Genomic DNA, 19,205 nt, shown 5'->3' on the forward strand with positions numbered 1-19,205 from the left:
TCTTTAGGACATAGGCTGTTTACTGTAATGTATCAGAAGTTGATTTTTTCTTTTAGAGTTCATAGTATTTTCTGTCATTTCAGTCACTGTACATAATGCTTTCCTGATTCTGCTTTCCTTATTTTGCATTGCTTTATAAAAGATCATTTTAGAAGCAAGCAAAGGCACAGACATAGGAGAGGAAGGAGGATCTAGTGAAAAGAATGCTGGCCTGGGAGTCAAGAGAGAGCTACATTTAAGTCTTGCCTTATACCTACTCACTGTGTGAACCTGGGCAAGTCATTTAACTTGAGTCTCATTTTCCTCATTTGTAAAATGAGGATATCATTAGCAGTGGCCCCATCTTTACAGGGTTGTTGTAGGGCTCAAATGAAATAATATAGGTAAAGTAATCTGCAAATTACAAAGTGATTCTATAAGCTGTCAGCTGTTATAATTATGATGGTATGTTCATAGTTCAGGATAAAGAAAAGGCTGGCTGGGCTAAATGACTTTAACTAAAAAACAAGGAGAGATTTTGTTGGATCTAGGGGAGTGTCAAAAATCTGAAAAGCTAGGCAAAGGAGTTAAAATTTTATCCTATTGGCAAGGGGGAGATATAGGAAGTTCCTCAACAAAAAGACCTTCTCCTTTGCCCAATGTAATGAGAGTTGTACTTAAAGGAGATGAATCTGCAGCAGTGTGCAGAATGAATGGGAGGGGGAGAGAGAGTAGAAGCAGAGACTAGTTAGGAGACAATTGCAATTGAAGGTGATGATAGAAGATTGAATCCAATTGGTGGTTGTGGAAATGGAAAGGGAGGAAGAGATACAAGAAATATTTTGAAGAAAGAATCAACAGAAGTTGGTAATTAAGTGGAGACAGGTGATGAAGGAGAGACATAGGTCCGATGTCTCTTTGGTTTTAAGAAATATTACCATGTCATTCCCATACTCAAGTTTTATATAACAGATGGGTTGTGAACAGTATACAGTCAGGATATATCAGAGGGAGGACTAGATCCCAGGTATTCCTGACTCTAAGATCATTTCTCTATCCCCTAGTCTGCTTGCCTCTTGCATGCTAAGTACTGAAAAATGAATTTGTGTTACCCTTCCAAGATGGGGAGGTTAAAAGTTCTATAAAATGATTTTGGTTTCAACAAGGCCCTTCTGAAATACTCATTTCCTCATTTCTTTGAATAGATCCACAGAGCTATTTTCATGGAAAACCAAACAGAGATGGTCTGGTTCTTCTTCCGCCCCTTCTCATCTCACTTTCAGGTCCAGATGTTGATTTTCGTGATTTTGTTGGCCATGTACCTGATTAGCCTCAGTGGAAATGCCACCATCGGGCTTGTGGTCCAGGCCAACCATTCACTCCATACTCTTTCTGGCCAATTTGGCAGTTCTGGAGATTTTTTATACCTCAGCTATTGCGCCATTGGCCTTGGCCAATCTCCTGTCAATGGGGAAAACACCAATTTCTCTCCCTGGGTGTGGTACACAGATGTTCTTCTTTGTCTTCTTGGGTGGAGCTGACTGTGTGCTGTTAGCCGTCATGGCCTATGACCGTTTTGTAGCCATCTGTTCCCCACTGAGGTATACCCTCATCATGAGCTGGCGCCTGTGTAGGCAGTTGACGGTGGGATCTCTGGTGCTAGGCTTCATGCTGTCCCTGCCCCTGACAATGCTGATTTTCCGGTTCCCATTCTGCCACAGTAATGAGATCTACCACTTCTACTGTGACATGCCTGCAGTCATGCGTCTGGCCTGCACAGACACACACACCCACGAGACAGCTTTGTACATCATCAGCTTCACTGTCCTGATGATTCCTCTCACACTCATCTCTATTTCCTATGTCTACATTGTGGCAGCCATCTTACACATCCGGTCATCAGAAGGGCGCCACAGAGCCTTCTCCACCTGCTCCTCCCATATCACTGTGGTCCTACTGCAGTATGGCTGTACTAGCTTCATTTACTTATCTCCTAGCTCCAGTTATTCTCCCAAAATGGGCCGATTGGTGTCTGTGGTTTATACCTTTATCACTCCAATCTTAAACCCTCTGATCTATAGCATGAGGAACAAGGAACTGAAAGATGCCCTTCAGAGAACTCTGGGAAAACTGTTGTGGATACAGTGTAAATGAATGATACCATACCCTTGGAAAATAGGCCTGAATCCCCAGAGGGGGTATAGTGGTAAGAGGATTGGAATGGGAATAATTTCATGTTGTTCAGTTGTGTCCAACTCTTCATGACCCTGTGAGCCATACTGTTCATGTGTGTTTCTTGGCAAAAATACTGGAGCTGTTTATCTTTCTCCAGCTCATTTTACAGATAAGGAAACTGAGGCAAACAGGTTTAAGTGATTTACTCAGATTCACAGCTAGTAAGTATCTGAGGCCACATTTGAATTCAGGTCTTCCTGACTCCAGGTCTGATGCACTATCCCCGGGATGGGGAACCTTCAGCCTTGAGGCCATATGTAGCCCTCTAGGTCCCCAAGTGTGGCCCTTTGACAGAATCCAAACTTCACAGAACGAGTCCCATTAAAAATAGGATTTGTTTTGTAAAACTTGGACTCTGTCAAAAGGCTGTACCCAAAGAACTAGAAGGCCACATGTGACCCTGAGGTTGCACGTTCCCCACCCCTGCACTGAGCCACCTAGCTGGCTAATCATTTCACCTCTGGATTTATATATTGACTCTGATACTGATTAGCTGCCTGGTCATGGACAAATCACTGGAACTCAATGTGTTCATCTTTAAAAGAAAGAAGATTTGTATAACCTACCTCACAGGGTTGTTGTGAGGAAAATATTTTCTAAACATTAAAGTGTTTTTAAAAATGTGAGTATTTTTTAAAGACTCCTGGGCTCAGAGCCAGGAGACCAGAGTTTGAAGCTCAGTTCTGTCCCCTACTACCTGTGTGTATTACTTCAGGTCACCCGTGAGGTCACCTGTGTGATCAAGACAAGTCACTTCCCCTTTCTGGGCTTCAGTTTCTACATTGGTTAAATGAGAGGGCAGGACTAGATAGTCTTAAATGTCCCATACAATTCTGACATTCTATGAACTGACAATATGGTAAACATGTCTCCATCCCAGTGACTGATTGACATCAACAACTGCAACAAGAAACTGCAAAATATTTATCAGAGAACCACCAATTTCATTTAATTTCTCCCTCACCTCTACTAAACCTATTCTTCATCTTCACCTGCATCTCCAGTTCCTCAGTACTCTTCTAGACCATCACTCCTATCTTGTTTAACTTTTATCACTTCCTAATCTTAATTCCTTCCTTCTGAACCCAGAGTCATATCCTTAGGTCAGAGATATTCAAAAGGTGGCAGATAGATATAATTCTAACCTAGTACCTCTTTTGGAGCCAGAAGGAGAGATTGCTTCTCCTCAGTCCTGCCTCTCCACCCAGTTTACATGCTTGACAGTATTGGCATGGCCCTTCTACTCTCTTGGTGGGTCAGACCCAAGAACATATCTATCTATGCCACCTGAAAATGATTGGTCTATATTTAAACAACATTCCACCTTCACCCCTCAACATATTTTACATTGAGGGCTCTTCCAAGATAGCAGTAGAAAAGAATACCTTGATCCCTTGGGGGTACCTCTAGAATTTAGAGAGAAATATAGCCTTACTCTGGGAGACCTAACTCATCCATCTGAACATGAATTGAGACCTACAGAGTATATATAGGGTTACAAGTGGATTGATTCCACCAATCATCTTCTCCCTATGCATAAATTTCCAGATTAAAGTCATGGCAACACAAATGACTGGGTATACTATAAAATGATGTTATCTAATCTCAACTGGGTCCTCACCTCAACAAAATAACCCTTTTACTCCTCCCTGATTCTCTATCCCACTTATCCCAGAGGCTATTTTACACCTTTTTAATCTCTTCATGTCTCCCATACTACCTTATTAGTTAAGAACTTCATCTCTGGTTTTACTGGGAGATCATTCACCATGAGCTATTTATTCTTTCCTTCTTTACATTTAAAAACTCTTTGATTCAACCTTCTTTCTTTCCTCCTTTACTCAAATCTCTAATTAAAAGGTGATTCTTCTCACTAATGCTGACTTTTCATCCCCATCACCTCCTACCCCCTCCAGCAGATGACCCCCACAATTATCCTCCCCTTCTCATCTCTCTTTTCTCCTTTCCCACTCTTCTTTCTTCCTCTATCTTTTCCTACTTAAAGGTTCTTTTCTTTATGCCTACAAACACATCCAACTCTCCTCTTACCTCAAAATAACTCTCAATAGACCCTGTAATTCCTTCAAGCTATCATACTATATCTCATCTCCATTTCTCAGTCTAACTCCAAGGGGGAACAAAGCTGTCTATACTCACTACCCCCACTTCTCCTCTCTTACTGCTGAATCCTCTGTAGTCTAGTTTGGGAACTTCTGAAAGAAAGGGTGGGAGAGAAGAGGTATTAGTCTGCATACCAAATTGAAGATCTACAGAGCCCTTGTGCTGACCTCACTGTTGTATGTGAAACCTGAACAATATACCAGTGCCATACTAGGAAAATGAATTACTTCTATTTGAATTGTCTTAGGAAGATTCTGAAGATCACTTGACAAGAAAAGGAACTTGACACTGAGCCCCTTTCTCAGGTTGAACTGCCAACTATTCAAACTCTGTTGTAGAGAGTGCAAATCAGATGTGCTGGCCACTTAGCCTGAATGCCAAATGCACCTTTGTATAAAAGACTAATTTATGGAGAACTCGCACAAGGCAATGTCAGAAGTGATACAGGGACACTCTCAAGGTATCTCTGAAGAGCTTTAGTATCTGTGGTGAGACATGGGAAATACTGGCACAAGACCAATAGCATAGTCTGCCTGCATCAAAAAAGGCACTATACACTGTGAGTAAAGCTCAAAAGAGACGTGAGATGCACAAATCTAGAGATATTTCCACCCCTAATTGTGCCTGACCTGTGGTAGAACATTCCGAGTTTGTATTGGTCTGAACAGCCACAGTCAGCACACAGATGCTCGACTCTAGCATAGTGGTGTCATTTTGGTCCTTTTTGAGAATGAAGGACAACAACCAACCAGCTGGAAATAAGCATTTCCTTTGATTATAAATTTTAAAAAATTCTGAGGAGTCCATAGGTTTCATCAGATGACAATGGGATCCCTAATAGGAAAAAAAATGTTAAGACCCATTGGAGCAGGATAAATGGGACTTTTGGCAGGCAGGTCTCCTCTTGTTCTCTTGAGGAAGATAGAGGCCAAAGAACTGGGGTGTCAGCCTGGGGAGGTATAGCTTCCCTGTCCCTCCATCCTGTTTAAGCTTAGTCCTTATGAGGAAGCAAGCTTAATTTTTCCTTCTTATCTCAAAGAGCCTAAAGGAGGTCCTGGGGTTGCCCCTTATTGAATGGGAATCGATAATTGGGGGTGGGTGGGTAAGAGTAGTGTTAGAGTTAGAGTCTCCAGGTGATTGGTGGCTGCTGGGCCTGTGGTCTTTTGGGGGCACTGCCACTAGCTACTGCTAACTCCTTGGCTCATTTATTCAGAGCCATTCACTGACTCAGCTGCAATGTTCAAGGGCAGTGATGTCAAACTCAAGTAGAAACAAATGAGTGAACTGCAAATTGATTTAGAAAAACACAAATTAGGGTTATCTGTGTCGATTTTTATTTATTTTGTTAAAAGTTTCCCAATTATATTTTAATTTGGTTCACTTGCACTTTTGAGGGCCACAAAGGCCATGTATTTAGCATCTTGGCAGAGGCGTGCTGGCTAGACCCTCTCCTGAAAGAGAGCAAGCTGACCTCCTTTAGTCAGAGATGCGACACCCAACTAATAAAAATCAGGCTAAAATTAAGGATTTTCTTTTCAATTAGGTATATCTGGGTAGAAATTAAAGCCTTAGTTAGAATTAGATATTCTCAAGATTGAGTTTTTTTTAAAGAAATTGATTTTACAATTACCAAGTATGTATTTTCTTTTCCTTCCAGTCCCACCATTTAAAAATTAAAAAAAAGAAAAAGAAAAAGAAAAGCCTTGAAACAAATAGACATAGCCAAGCAAAGCAAATTTCCACATTATCCAGGTCAGCAGATGTCTCATTCTGCATCTTGAATCTATCCATTCTGTTGCAAAGTCAGTAGGTGTAGAGGATAGATCAGAGGGCTTGGAGTCAGGAAGATTCCTAACATTTAATCTTTCCTCAGACCTTGGGCAAGTCAGTTAATCACTGTCTGCCTCAGTTTCCTCATCAGAGAAATGGGGACAGTGCTAATACCTAACTCACAGGATTGTTGTGAGGATCAAGTGAGTTAGTATATGTAAAGCACTTTGCAATCCTTAAAATGCTATATGTGTTAGTTTTTATTAGCATTCTTTCACAAAATCTCCCTATTCATCTCTTGCTCTCCACTTACACAACTAACACCCAGGATCAGACCCATATCACCTCATACCTAGACTATTGCCCTAGCCTTCTAACCGGTCTCTCTTCCTCATTCTAGCCCATCCTCTAGCCATAGAGGTTACTTAGCTTATCATCAAAAGCAGTTTGGAGTGCATTCTATTTTAGGCCAGCTCACTTCAGGGGAGAGGGTAATGTAAAAAATCAAATAAACATTCTTCAAACATGGCCTTCACTCTTTGCTCCAAAGCTTACAATGGCTTCCTATTGTCAACTTCCTCGCATAACAACTCTTACTTAATTGACCTGGCTAACCACAGCCTGGTCTGTCCTATTTTTCCAACCTTCCCATTGATCTTTTATAGGAGATCTAGACTTCAATCACTATCCCACAAAATGTTATGTTTGGTTTGTGTCTATTCATGTATTTTTGTACCCTCTATCCTCCCCAACAGGAGTACCCTCTTCTTTGTTTCAGTCTGTCCATGTCCTCCCTACCTAAAATGATATCTGTATTGTAAAGTTTTTTCCTGCTAGAAATTATTTCTTTGCCTTCTAAACTCCCACAGCAGTGCTTATGAGATAGGGCATTCATAATTCTGTTACTTCAGAGAGCTCTAACTTCATCATTGTGAGTGATCCCTTGGCCACCAAAGATGGTAATCATAGGGACCTTAGAGGCCAAGTTCAACCTTTTCATTTTATAGAGGAGAGAACAAAGGTATATGAGTCACACAGTAAATGTGTGACCCAGGATTTGAGCTCAGTTCCTTCTGACTCCAAGCCTGCTATACTGTGTTTTTTCCAAGATTAAGGAGATTTGGGTAAGTTAGACCCAAGGTAAACTGGTTCCCTGTCGGGGTGTTGTGGCTCATACTCTTGGATGACAAGAGTAGCTGATATTTAATAACCCTTTTGGATTTGTTTTACAAATAACATCTCATTTAATCCTCACTACATCCCTGAGAGGTAGGTGATATTATCATCCCTATTTTATAGTTGAGGAAACTGTGGCAAACAGAGACTAAGTGTCTTGCCCAGGATCACCTAGATAGTGTGAGATGGATTATGGATTTTTAATTCTTGCTAACTCCAAGTCCAACACTATGCATTGCATTATGTAGCTACTAGTTAGCCAGTTATTCAACAAGAATTGTTTAAACAGGCTTACTATGTGACAGATATTATGCTAAATGATAAATGTACAGATTCACAAAAAAGGAAAGACAGTTCCTGATCTTCAGGTGCTTACCTTCTAATGGGGAAAGACAACACCTAAAAGAAAGCTGGAAAGGAATTGAAGGGCCATCAAATCAGACAGACAAGCTGAAGATGTACAGGATGCTTCTAGCATGTGAGCTCCAGGGCTGGGATGAGCTTCCAAAATGAAGAGACTTCTGGGTAATGGTGGGGAAAGTCTGGAGTGAAGTGCAATAAAGTGTGAAAGCCTCCTCTGACTAATCCCCTCTTTCCACTAGTGCCCTCACTTCCCAGCTACCTTGTCTTTACTGTGTATAAATCTAGTATTTATTCATAATTTTGTACTTCTCTTTATAACAAGCCATATTGCCTTTCAAAAAAATTACACCAATTTACAGACTGAATATGGTATCATAGGATGCCTGCTTCCCCACAGTCCCATCAGCATTGGCTTGTGTTTAAATTCCTTTACTTATTTAATGTCATATCAATTAAACTATCAAATAATTATGGTGGTAGAAAAAAATTACTAAATTCATTTTGAATTCAGGATAGAATGAGGAAAGAAAAAGTAAGAAGAAAGATTCCTAAGCAGTATTATAAGAAACTACACAACAAAGCTCCCATTTTACAGATGAGGAAAGAGCCCCAGAGAGGTTAAAGGACATATTTCAGGTCACATGGCTCATCAGCATCAGAGTAAAGATTTGAATGATTCCATGCTAAATCGATGCTCCTCCCATTCTCCTTTGGACTTCTCATGTCAATGAGATAGAAGGGTGTTGGAAGGAGGAGCATCATTAACCATAGCCTCTCACAATAAGTAGCAGGAGCTAGAAGAGCTTTCTGATTTAATGAGTCTCTCAACTCAGGGGTAGAAGCCAATTTCTAGGACCAGGAGCAGAGTCTCACCCTAGGATGACCATCTGTGATAATAATTGTCTCGTTTGTGTTTATTCAGTAAGTCAGGGGGAAGGGAGGAACTTCCTACCATAGACTAAACACACAATGGAAGCTCCTGCTTGTTCAGTCATCTTCTTCCAAGTTGGAATTCCAGGCATACCTCACAGCTCCTCACTGGATTCCTGGGGGGAGAAGAGGGGGAGGGGAAAGGGAGGCTTAATTATTAGGCCTTTTAACCAAGGAACAAAACTAGGCTAGGCAGCTATTTGAATGTACTTCAGGGATGCAGGACTCATCAAACTGTCATGGGGGAGAGATCAGGCTGACTGCCTGATCCTTAATATTCCTTCCAGCTTTCAATATTATAACATAGTTGTTTATCTTGCAGTCCATGAGAGCTCTCAAGAAACCCATGTGTTCTTGCAGAACCAGGAGAATAATTTGAATGATACTTGAAACAACACTCAAAACGAGCATTGAAAGCCATAAGGACTCTGATTAATGCTCTGAGGACCAGAAGTCTAGAGGACTGATAAGGAAGCTCCGTACCCATCTCCTGTCACAGAGGTGATGAAAAGTATTTTTTGGACATGCTGGTAAAGGAATTTGTTTTGCTTAATTACATAGATTTATTAACAGTTGTTTTTCTTTTTCAGTGAAGGAAGAAAGAGAAAGAAAATAGATTTTGTTAATAAAAAAACTAACTAAAATGGTTGCTAAATTAGAATGAATTAAATTCCCATCAGATGTCATACCTTGTCCAGCCATTCCTCAATTAATGGGCAAATGAATTGTTTCTGGCTTTTTGCTATTCAAATACAGCTTACCCATTTTTTAAAAAAAATTCTGACATTCAATAATAGTAGATGATTAAAAGAAATGCCTTGGATTTGGAGCCAGCAGACCTGGGTTCAAATCCTACCTATCTTACTCACTATGTAACCTTGGGCAAGTTACTTGTCTTGTCTGGGCCAAATGTTCCTTCTCTATAAAATGCAGGGCTAGAGTGGATGATTTCTAACATCCTTCCAGCTCCAAATAGATGACGTTGTCACCTCTGAGTTTGACACCAGCAAGAAAACATGCCTTCACAAGGTAGAGAACGATGAGAAATATGTGGCAGTGTTTTGTCAAATAGCTCATGGCTAGGAATTAAATGAGACAATTGCTTCTTCACCTCAATATTTTGGGATCTGACAGACAGGTACTGACTATCACAGACTCATTTTTTCACATTGGCATTGTGTATTTGCCCCTTGCTGAGGTTAATTTGATGATGATCTAACTTTCTTGAATGAAAACTTGGAATCGTTTGGTCTAAGGATTGGGGCCTGAAGTCTTGAGCTCTCATTAGGGGATTGTTTTAATATGCACATGCCTGTATCCCTAAAGAGTAGAAATTTTTTTTAATAAGGCTCACGCTAGTCCCATCTGTTGACTGGATAATCATGTAATGGAACTTGGTGTCTCTTGACAAATGTCTGGCTCCAAGTGTCAACACTCGAAAATGAGTTCCCAATTTTTGATTCTGGTCTAAGTTTCCAAGTTAGCCATTCTTTTTGTTTTCTTCACTTATAAATATGCAATTCCTTGGGCCTTTCACTTCCCTCAGGGGCTAATGTGGTAGGGTGGGAAGGGCAAGGATGAGGTGTCTGTATTGCATCCAAATCCCAGACACTGAAAGTCAGGGGAATCCTCAGAGGTCATCTAGTAACCTAACCTCTACCTGGCTGAGAATGCCCTCCATAACCTCCTCGAAAAATGAGGCCAGAACCTTGGCTTCAGTACTTCCTGTGATGAAGAAGCTAACTGCCCTCTTCTGAGGCAACCTCTTCCACTCTGGGACAGCTGCAATATAAGGTAAGTTTCTCTTCATATCCAGTGACATCTTAAAGTCATGGAGAGGGCTGGAAGCAGCCTCAGAGCCAGCTTAAACTGTTAAATTTCCAGTTTGAGCACTAGCACCTCAGAAATTGACAAATGCTATAAAGCAGGGTTTGGTTTAAAATTTTGTTTACACTTAAGAAAGTGATAGAGAGCCCTTTCCTCTAAGATGGTGCCCAAGGCAAAGAAAGAAGCCCTTGTCTCCCCCAAGACAGAAGCCAAGTCCAAGACCTTGAAGGTCAAGAAGGCATGGTGAAAAGCGTCCATAGCTACAAAAAGAAGATCCGAACATCCTCCACCTTCTAGCAACCCAAGACACTAAGACTTCCGAGGCCTCAGGAAAGTGCCCCTTGGAGAACCAAGCTTGATCACTATGTCATCATTAAGTTTCCCTTGACCACTGAGTCTGCTATGAATAAGATTGAGGACAACACCCCAGTCTTCATTGTGGACATCAAAGCCAACAAGTATCAAATCAAGCAGGCAGTAAAGAAGCTGTATGACATCGACATGACCAAGGTCAACATGCTGATCTGGCCTGAGAGAGAAGAAAGCCTAATTTCAGCCTGCTCCATTGCTATTATTTTTTAAAATACATAATTTATTTATCTTAAGTTCTTAACATTCACTTCCACAAAAATTTGAATTCAAAATTTTCTCTCCATCTCTCCCCATTCCCCACCCCAGGACAGCATTCACCCCATCCACCCTTTGTCCCAGTCTATTCTCCCTTCTATTACCCACCCTTCTTCCATCCCCCTTCCACTATATTTTACTATAGGGCAGAATAGATTTCTATACTCCATTGCCTGCATAGCTTAATTTCCAGTTGCATTCTAAAACAATTTTTAACATTCATTCTTAAAAATTTTAGTTTCATATCCTCTCCCTCCCTCCCCACCCACCTTCATTGAGAAAATAAACACTTCAATATAGGTCATACATTTTTAACAATGCAAAGCACTTCCGTAAATAGTTATGCTGTAAAAGACTAACCACATATCCTTCTGTCTTATCCTGCCCTTCATTTATTCTATTCTCTCCCTTGACCTGTCCTCTCACAATAGTTTTTGCTTCTGATTATCCCTTTCCCCAATTTGTTGTCCCTTTCAATATCTTCCCTCTCCTATCCCCTTCCCCCTTGCCTTCCTGCAGGGTAAAACAGATTTCCATATCCAATTAAGTGTGTGTTATTCCCTCCTTAAGCCAAATCCCATGAGAGTGAGGCTCAATTATTTCCTTTCATCTCCCCCTTCTTCCCCTCCATTGTAAAAGCTCTTTCTTCCCTCTTTTATGTGAGATGATTTGCTACATTCTACCTCCCTTTTTCTTACTCCTAGTATATTCCATTTAACAGTAAATTTTATTTTTTTTTAGGTATTCTCCTTTCATATTCAACTCACCCTGTGCCCATTGTCTATGTATACACACACACACACACACACACACACACACATACTTATGTACACATACATACCTACATATATATAGTATACACATATATACATACCCATACCCCCCTACGTATATATATTCCCTCTAACTACCCTAATACTGAAAAAGGTCTTATGAGTTACAAAAAGCATTTTTCCATGTAGGAATGTAGACAGTTTAACTTTAATGAGTTCCTTAAGGCTCCTCTTTCCTGTTTACCTTTTCATGTTTCTCTTGATTCTTGTATTTGAAAGTCAAATTTTCTATTCAGCTCTGGTCTTTTCAACAAGAATGCTTGGAAGTCCTTTGTTTCATTGAAATTCTATTTTCCCCCCTGAAGTATTATACTCAGTTTTGCTGGGTAGGTGATTCTTGGTTTTAATCTTATCTCCTTTGACTTCTGGAATATCATATTACAAGCCCTTTGATCCCTTAGTGTAGAAGCTACTAAATTCTGTGTTATCCTGATTATATTTTCACAATACTTGAGTTGTTTCTTTCTGGTTGCTTGTAATATTTTCCCCTTCACCTGGGAACTCTGGAATTTGGTTACAATATTCCTAGGAGTTTTCCTTTTGGGATCTCTTTTCAGGAGGTGATCAGTGAATTCTTTCCATTTCTAATTTACCCTTTAGTTCTAGACTATCAGGGCAGTTTTCCTTGATAATTTCTTGGATGATGTCTAGGTTCTTTTTTTGATCATGGTTATCAGGTAGACCAATAATTTTTAAACTATCTCTCCTGGATCTATTTTCCAGATCAGTTGTTTTTCCAATGAGATATTTCACATTGTCTTCTATTTTTTCATTCTTTTGGTTTTGTTTTGTAATTTCTTGGTTTCTCATAAAGAAATTAGCTTCCATCTGCTCCATTCTAATTTTAAAAGAACTATTTTCTTTAGTGTGATTTTGAACCTCCTTTTCCGTTTGGCCCATTCTGCTTTTTAAAGCATTCTTCTCCTCATTGGCTTTTTGGATCTCTTTTGTCATTTGGGTTAGTCTATTTTTGAAGGTGTTATTTTCTCCAGCATTTTTTTGGGTCTTCTTTAGCAAGCTGTAACTCACTTTCATAATTTTCTTGCATCACTCTCCTTTCTCTTCCCAATTTTTCCTCCACCTGTCTTACTTGATTTTCAAAATCCTTTTTGAGCTCTTCTGTGGCCTGAGACCATTGCATATATTTTTTGGAGGTTTTAGATGTAGAAACCTTGACTTTTATATCTTCGTCTGATGGTATGCTTTGTTCTTCCTCATCCAAAAGGATGGAAGAAGATACCTGTTCACCAAGAAAGTAACTTTCTATACTTATTTTTTCCCTTTTTTGGGCATTTTCCAGCTAGTTACTTGACTTTTGAGTCCCTTATCAATTGAAGGGTATACTCTAGGGACTTATAAGCTCTTAGTTCCTTCAAGGTGGTACTATCAAGGGAGAGTAGCTTACTCCTCTCCTGGCCTGTGCTCTGGTCTGTGAGCAACCATAAGCATTCTTTTCAGCCCAGGATCTGTGAGTAGGATTCCCTCTCCAGAACCTCCACCAGCTTCACTACACCAGTGTTCCTCCTCACCCCAGGACTGCCACTCAGGATTGAGACCCAGATCAGTTGGATTCCCCCAGGGTCTTTAGGGTGAGGGCTCCAAAAGTGGATGCTGCTGCCACAGTGGCTGCTGCCCTGGGGCTGGGGCTAGGGCCAGACAGGTCTCCCTTCTCACCCAGGTGACAGAGCTTTCTTACTGACCTTTGACATTTGTGGGTTGAGAAATCTGGGAACCACAGTTGCTACCTGTGATTCCATGCCCTGAAGCCTGCTCCAGTCCTGTCCTTGCTGCGTGGCCCAGGCTGGGCTATGCTCTGCTCCAAGCCCAGTGCGATAGACCTTCCCTGTTAGCCTTCTAGGCTGTTTTGGGCTGGAAATCTCTTTCACTCTGTCGTTTTGTGGCTTCTGCTACTCTAGAATTTGTTTAGAGTCATTTTTACAAGTATTTTATGGGCTATAGGGGTAGAACTAGAGCAGGTCCTTCCTTCTACTTCACCATCTTGGCTCAACCCCTCTGAATTGTTATGATTGAAAACTTTCTCCTTACTCTAGACTAATAGACTCTGTGGTAGAATGCTTAATTATTCTGGAGGCTGATCTATTCAGTTATTGCTAAGATTACTCTGCTGATGCCTCATTAGAGATAGGATTCTGGTGAAGGGCAGAAGGGCTTATTTTCTGAGTGAATGCTCTTTCTTGGTATGGCTCCTCTAGATGACAGCCATTCTAACATAGCCCCTTTCATTTTGTAGAGTAAAACGTTGTGTGTGGTTTGTCATTTGTTTTCAAAGAGGACCATGACATCATGAAGATGATGCCATGACTTGCAGTTGAATTGGATTTAAGTGAGGAAGGACTATGCAAAGTCACCAGCTTCACTTTCTCTTCCAGAGACATCTGGGTCCAGTGGCCAGATGTAGATCAAGACAACTGGAGATGGCCCAGGATGCAGTAGTAGATGTTGGCCTTTTTCAGCTAAGGTCTTTCTGAGTTCTCACTTTGAGTGAGGTGATGTTCATTCAGTGATTAGGCCTGTTTAAGAAGTGAGTCAACAGATGGCCCCTTTAATTAAAAAAAAACAAACAAATTGAGAAGGGGAAAATGCTCAGAGTTGCTTGGTCCTAGAAGGCACAGCTAGGAGCAAAGAATGCAAATTGCAAACAATCCAACTTAGGATAGATGTCAGTAAAATCATACCAATCATTAGAGCTGTTCAGAATTTCAGGAGGTGGTGGATTCTTTATCCTCTGAGGTCTTCAAGCAGAAGTTGTATAAGCACTTTTCATGTAAACTGCATGAAGGAGGATTGGATAAGGAAGACTTGAACTAGATGACACTAGAGGGTCTTTCTAACTGAGTTTTTGGATCCAGCAATTCTGTAACTGCTCACCTCTAACTTCCATGCTTCTATGATCAATACATACCAGTTGAAATGCAAATTTGAATGACCAAAGGGTATTATAATTTTCCCTTGCTCTGAGTCTCTAAGAATGAGTGGGATGTAGTGAATAGCATCCAGACAGAAGGTTCAGTCAGAATGTGGCCCTTTGACTGAAACTAAACTTCACAGGTCATCCAGAATGCTACATAAATGTCAGCTCTTATTCTCTTTGCTGCAGCACCAAGTCCTTGAATGACTAGATACATTCCATGGGCCCTCATATGTTAGGACAAGATCAAGACCTTAACCAAACCAATACTTACTTTCAGTGATTCAAAATATCTAACAGATGAAATGTTTTAGATATTTGTCAACTTCCTAGTGTAGGGAATGAAAGCAATCTTGTCTGTTTTGCAGAAGATCTCTCCAAAGTTCAGAAAGGTAAGAGGGTTTTAACACAGTAACATGCAGCAATCACCAGTCCTTTGATTCTTTATGTCACAGAGTACTGTACTTGTTCAGTTCAAATTTCACTTTGGGATTGGTGTATGGGAAGAGGTAAGGTGGTGGTGGGAAAAGGGATTAGGATGCTTCTTTTCCAGAATATCCCTCAATGACAATAATATCCCATTTTATTCCATTTTCCTGTAATGGAAGACTGACTAGATATTCTCTGATTTTATTTCTAAGACTGAGATTCTGAAATTCCATCTAGTTCAATTCAGTGCTTATTTATTAAGAGTCTATGCTCAGTACATGAGCTTTGAAGATGAAGAGACAATAGAAGACCTACCCTCAAGAAGCTTACATCCTAGTAGGGGATAAGTCATAGGCATAAAAAACTTAACTTTGAGTGAGAATGTGCTAAGTGTACTCAGGGAGAAGATCTGGAAAACCATAAGAAATCACTTTTTGTGGAGGAGTCGTATCCTTAAGCAGATCTGATTCTGATGATACCTTTGTGATCTTAGACAAGTGATTTGGACCTTCTAGTTTCCTCATATGTAAAAATTTGTAATTAGCAGGCCTGCATTTGAATTCTGGTTCTGCTACTTACTCTCTCTATGACTTGGGCAAGTCATTTAACTTCATTGGGCGTCAGTTTCCTCTTCTGCAGAATAAAGTTAGACAACGATGAGCTTAAAGATTCTTTCTTGCTCTGAAGCTTATGAGTCTTTCACTAGAGAATCACAATAGAATCCATCATCTCAGTTTACTGGTGCATGGTGCAGCTCTGCCAGCTGACACATTATTCCCCAACGGAAAAGTCATCTTTAGTCTCAGTGTCATTGAGCTACACTAGTCAATTTCCTCCAGACTAGCTATTCACAATGTCACTAACCTGTCTTTCATTCAGGATTCCTGTCCTGCTCTCATTTATTGCTATCTTCAATACCTACAGACTGAGTTTGGGTTCAGGGATCTGACAACTTTTTGTCTTCATGGCCTGTACTGGTGTTTCCATCAAGTCTTTGTGTTGTCTGTCCCCCACTCCTTCTCACCTCCACCCAATGGATTCCCTGGCTTCCTTAAGACCCAGCTTAACCTTTCTGCAGGTGTTTCTCAGTCTCTACCTACCTCCCTTTCTAGTACCTTTCCTCTTAAATCATCTTTTCTCTCAGATTACTTTCTCTCTCTGTGTATATATGTACACACACACACACACTTATCTATTTGCATATCTTGTGTGCAGAATTTTTTTGCATCTCATTTCCCCCATTAGAAAGAAAGTTCCTTAAGAGAAGACACAGCTTTCCCTTTTTCATATTCCCAGGCACATAGTGGGCACTTAATAAATGCTTGTTGATTGACCAACTGAGAGACCATCCTAAGGATGCCAGATAATGAAAACGGTATCAAACTTGGAATCTAAAGACCTGGTTTCAAATTCCAGGTCTGCTATTTATGTTTCTAGACAGAGAGGACAGACCCCTAGAATTTTACCCTAGGGCACTGACATTTAGAGGAGCGTAATTACTTGCCCAGTGTTCCTCTGGCTTTGTTTTGGCTCCTCCATTCTCTGGGGCACATCACTTAATGATCATGGATCTAAAGCTGAAAAGAACTTCAGAGGTCATCTAGTCCAATCCTCTTTTTATGTGAGGAAGCTGAGACCCAGAAATGTTGTATCTTAATCAAGGTCATGCAGGTAAGTATCAGAGGCAGGAGATACTTAGTCTCCCTGGGCCATATAAAGATTGCTTAAAGAATATGGTAGCTAGGTGGCACAATGAATAGAGTGCTGGGCCCGGAGAGAAGAATTCTGGGTTAAATACCTCCTAGCTGTGTGACTCTGGCCAAATAAACTTAACTTCTTTAAGATTCTGTTTTCTCATCTGTAAAATGGGGATAATAATAATACCCACTCTCATAAGTTTGTTGTGGGGATAAAATTTTATATACATACATACACACACACATATATATATATACATACACACACATGTATTTATGTATGTATATATAGTGTATTGCAAACCTTACAGTGCTATAGAAATGAAAAAATCAAATGAGGTAATATTTTGTAAAGTGCTTAATACAGTATATAACACATATAGAAGGCACTATATCAATGCTAGCTGTTATTTACCCTGCATCTGAGGACTAACCCAGCTAAGTTTGGATAGGTTCAGTTTAAGAAAGTTGGCTACTGGAAAATTGAATCTTTGGTCACAGAAATTCATGAAGATAGTCTATTAAGGTATGAAATGGGTCATCTGGTGGAAGTAGCATCCAGACAGGTAAAAAGATGAATTCTTGAAGCATTGAGGTAGTATTCGATTGAAAGCTACATGAATTCAGACTTCCATCACTCCCTTATTTAATTGCTATATCTTTCTCAGCATACAGAACTCAGTGTTCTGTATGTAGTAGATGCTTACTTCTGGAGTTAAACAATCATATTAACGTGTGAGCAATCTTTTGATGTTCCCATACTCGTTTGATAGATCTATGATTTTCCTTGTGTGAAAATTCTAGCTAGTCCATACTTATACATATCTTCCCATTAATCTTCCATAGTGGATCTACTACCCATCCTCTTATTCTTTGAATATCTCAGGGGTACCACTTATGCCATTTGATCTGCCAATCTCTTCTCTATCATTCTCACAACATAACCAGTCTATCCCCAAATATAAATGTAAATAAATATATTACATAAATATAGAAAATGTACATTTTTTTAGTGTATATACACAATTTCTTCTTTCCACTGATCTCCTGGGTGATATATGTTAGCACTATTATTTTATAAATTGGAGACATTCTGTAAATGTCTCAATTAATGATCTTTCTACTGTATCTCATGTGAAAGTCATCACTGGTTATTATAACTTATTAGTCATATGTTTCTTTAAAAATTTGTACTGATATTTTTTGTTTTTACACTGTCTCCCTTTCCGCCAGTATTTCTCTATTTCTTCCTTCCATGGAGCTTCTCATGTAATAAAGAATATTTTTTTAAAGTACAAAAAGAAAAGGAGGAGAAAAAATTCAGCAAACTAATCAATGCAAAATATCTCTGAAAATATATGCAGTGTTTCACAGCTGCGTACCTCCATACCTACAAGGTGGAGGGAGATGTCTTCACATCTCTTCTTTGGAGTCATGCTTGTTTGCTTTTTTTTTACACTGCAACATTACTTTCAATTATTTTGTTGTTATTCTTGCCACTTACATTGTTACAGTCATTGTATATATTGTATTTCTTGATTGTTCTTACTTTATTATGTATCAATTCATGCATATCTTTCCATGCTTCTTTATGATATTTGTAATTTATTACAACACAGTTGTAAATTCCATTACATTCACATACCACCATTTGTTTAGTTATTTGCCAGTTGGTGGACCTTTACTTTGTTTCCAATTCTTTGTTACCACCAAAAATAGTTGTTATAAATATTTTGTTGTATATAGACAATTTCTTCTTAGCATTGATCTTCTTGGGGTATATGTTTAACAGTGGAGGGGGTTCAAAGGGATATGGGCATTTGAGTCACTGTAATTATATAATTCCAAATAGCTTTCCAAAAGTCTTGTACTGATTCACAGCTTCACCAACCATAGACTAGTGTGCCTGTCTTGCTACAACCTTTCCAACATTAGCTATTACCATATTTCATCATCTTTGTCAATTTGCTTGGTGCAAGGTAAAACCTCAGAGACATTTTGATTCACATTTCTCTTATTGAGTTTAGAAACATTCTTTCATGTGGCTGTTAAGTGTTTTCAATCCTTCATTTGAAAACTGTTCAGATCGTTTGAAATTTATCTATTGGGGAATAAGTTATATGTTTTTCACATAGGTATTATATCTCCCATTGAATAAAATAATTTTTTTCTTTAGTTTTAGAGGGCATCTCGTCCAACTCTCTTATAATTGAAGACATTCACTTCTAGAGTACTGAAGTGACAAAACCAGAAATAGAATCTCAGTCATATTATGAGGTCTATCCCATA

At 39.6% G+C, this 19,205-nt stretch overlaps 1 protein-coding gene and 1 long non-coding RNA gene across 3 annotated transcripts in view; one reads left to right on the forward strand and one right to left on the reverse strand.

Moving 5' to 3' along the window:
* Positions 1-893: 893 nt before the first annotated feature.
* Positions 894-2,268, forward strand: OR10V1 (olfactory receptor family 10 subfamily V member 1). The gene is given in 2 exon segments (XM_072638288.1): positions 894-1,366; positions 1,368-2,268. Coding segments are annotated over 2 exon segments (930 nt in total). The 5' UTR covers positions 894-1,202; the 3' UTR covers positions 2,134-2,268.
* Positions 2,269-5,595: 3,327 nt separating this feature from the next.
* LOC140524296 (uncharacterized) overlaps positions 5,596-19,205 on the reverse strand; it is a 40,082-nt gene continuing 26,472 nt past the window's right edge. Inside the window, exons 5-6 of one of the 2 annotated variants that reach the window (XR_011973646.1) lie at positions 8,597-8,690; positions 5,596-7,823 (exon numbers count right to left, since the gene is read on the reverse strand). This is a non-coding gene — a long non-coding RNA (uncharacterized lncRNA). Of the gene's footprint in view, positions 7,824-8,124; positions 8,691-19,205 lie in introns of those variants that run through there. The other variant, XR_011973645.1, reaches the window with a different exon arrangement.

This window comes from Notamacropus eugenii, chromosome 2 (assembly GCF_028372415.1).
Source record: "Notamacropus eugenii isolate mMacEug1 chromosome 2, mMacEug1.pri_v2, whole genome shotgun sequence".
Lineage (NCBI taxonomy): Eukaryota > Metazoa > Chordata > Mammalia > Diprotodontia > Macropodidae > Notamacropus > Notamacropus eugenii.